Source organism: Buceros rhinoceros, unplaced genomic scaffold (assembly GCF_000710305.1).
Source record: "Buceros rhinoceros silvestris isolate BGI_N320 unplaced genomic scaffold, ASM71030v1 scaffold22773, whole genome shotgun sequence".
Taxonomy (NCBI): Eukaryota; Metazoa; Chordata; class Aves; order Bucerotiformes; family Bucerotidae; genus Buceros; species Buceros rhinoceros.
Window position 1 is genome coordinate 14,634 of NW_010405696.1, and position 1,419 is coordinate 16,052.

Genomic DNA, 1,419 nt, shown 5'->3' on the forward strand with positions numbered 1-1,419 from the left:
CTGGTGCACGGAAAGCGCTGCAGCAGTGGGGGAGCGGGGGAAAAGCTGTCTCGGTTTTACGACGAGCAGAACTGAGGAATCCCGAGCAGCTGTCAGACTGTCGGCTCGCCTTTGATCTGGGCAGCAGTGCAGCGTGGCTCAAAACATTCGAAATGGTTTGAAATGGTGTGGGACAGTAGGGATAGAGGAGCAAAGGGCTGTGCTGTCACCAGCGCCAGGGCAAGTGTGACCGAGGGCTGGGAACGGTGCTGCAGCGCGAGGCTGGGTACTGCCAGCCGTTCAGCTCGTCAAAGAGCTGGAGCTAGAACCACGCTGGCATGGTGTGTGCAGCGATGGAACAGAGATCATCAAAGGGCTTTTAATTCAGAGGGCAACAATAGAACCCCTTCAGGAGAAGGAGAAGGGAGAAATTCAGAGTGGGAGTAGCTATGAAGATGGTTGTGGAGTTGCAGTGACAGATTAGGAGCTGCAGCGAATTCTCCAGAGCTCGTGATCCTTGTTTAAACTCAGACCCGATGTGTTCTCTAGAAGCTCTGCTCTCGGCTAACCAGGAGCTGGCTCCTCTGCCCGGGCATGGGCGAGGGAAGGGGAAGCCAGGGCTAGAGTGAGCCCTGCTGCAGTGCTGCTTCCTTTGCAAGCACGTAAGATTAGGTGACGCTTCTGTTCTGCTGATTTCTCTTCCCTCCTGCAAGCCTGGCAGTGCCTGTGCCGCAATCTGGGGATCCCTTCAGGGGAGCCCCGCATAGGGCTCCCTGCCCTGGGCTGAGGAACGCTGCCCGGGGAGCAGCCGGGGTCTCACGACAGGCATCCCCGGCTCTGGCCGGTGCCTTGGCGTCTGACATGCCCTTCGCTTTCTCTCCCCGCAGCATTTCCCTCTCCCTGGAGTCTTCGGAGGTTGGCATCAGAAATGTAAGTCTCTGGTTCCAGCGGGGCTGTGCTCAGTGGCAGAGCGGCTGAGCGCTGTGCCCTGTGGCTGGGGGCAGGAGGGGACATGCTGTCACCGTATGAAGCTGAACGTGTCCCGGCTGGGCTGGGTTGCATCTGCTGCTGGTCCTGGCTGGTGGCTGCTCTGCCTTGTAGGTCACAGCAATTCTTATTTTGCTGCTTTTTGGGTTTTTTCTGCCTTTTCTAAAAAGGCAAACGTAAAGCCCAAAGTCTGTCTGCCGTCAGCCCCTCCTGGGCAGCGCTTACCCTGGGCAGCGCTTACCCGGGGCTCCAGCAGGAACTTTACCCGGGGGAAGGTTCCTCAAGGCAGCACCAAACACAAACCGAGGAAGACAAGTAGATTTGGTTTAGTGAAATGAGGGATTCTGATCTCCAGTCCCAAGGACTGGTGGTCTCCCGGCCATGGTGCTGGGCTGTGCTGGCCACTGCCCTGTGCCTGGCTCACGCGCTCGTTCCTCCTCTGGGTCAGATCTC

General features: G+C 58.1%; 1 protein-coding gene across 1 annotated transcript in view; it reads left to right on the forward strand.

Moving 5' to 3' along the window:
- The window catches only part of LOC104491420 (BPI fold-containing family B member 4-like), a 9,807-nt gene extending 8,850 nt beyond the window's left edge, over positions 1–957 (forward strand). Inside the window, exons 10-11 of the mRNA XM_010133845.1 lie at positions 529–604; positions 867–957. Of these exons, the coding sequence (XP_010132147.1) occupies positions 529–604; positions 867–957 (167 nt within the window). The remainder of the gene's footprint in view (positions 1–528; positions 605–866) is intronic.
- The last annotated feature ends 462 nt before the right edge of the window (positions 958–1,419 follow it).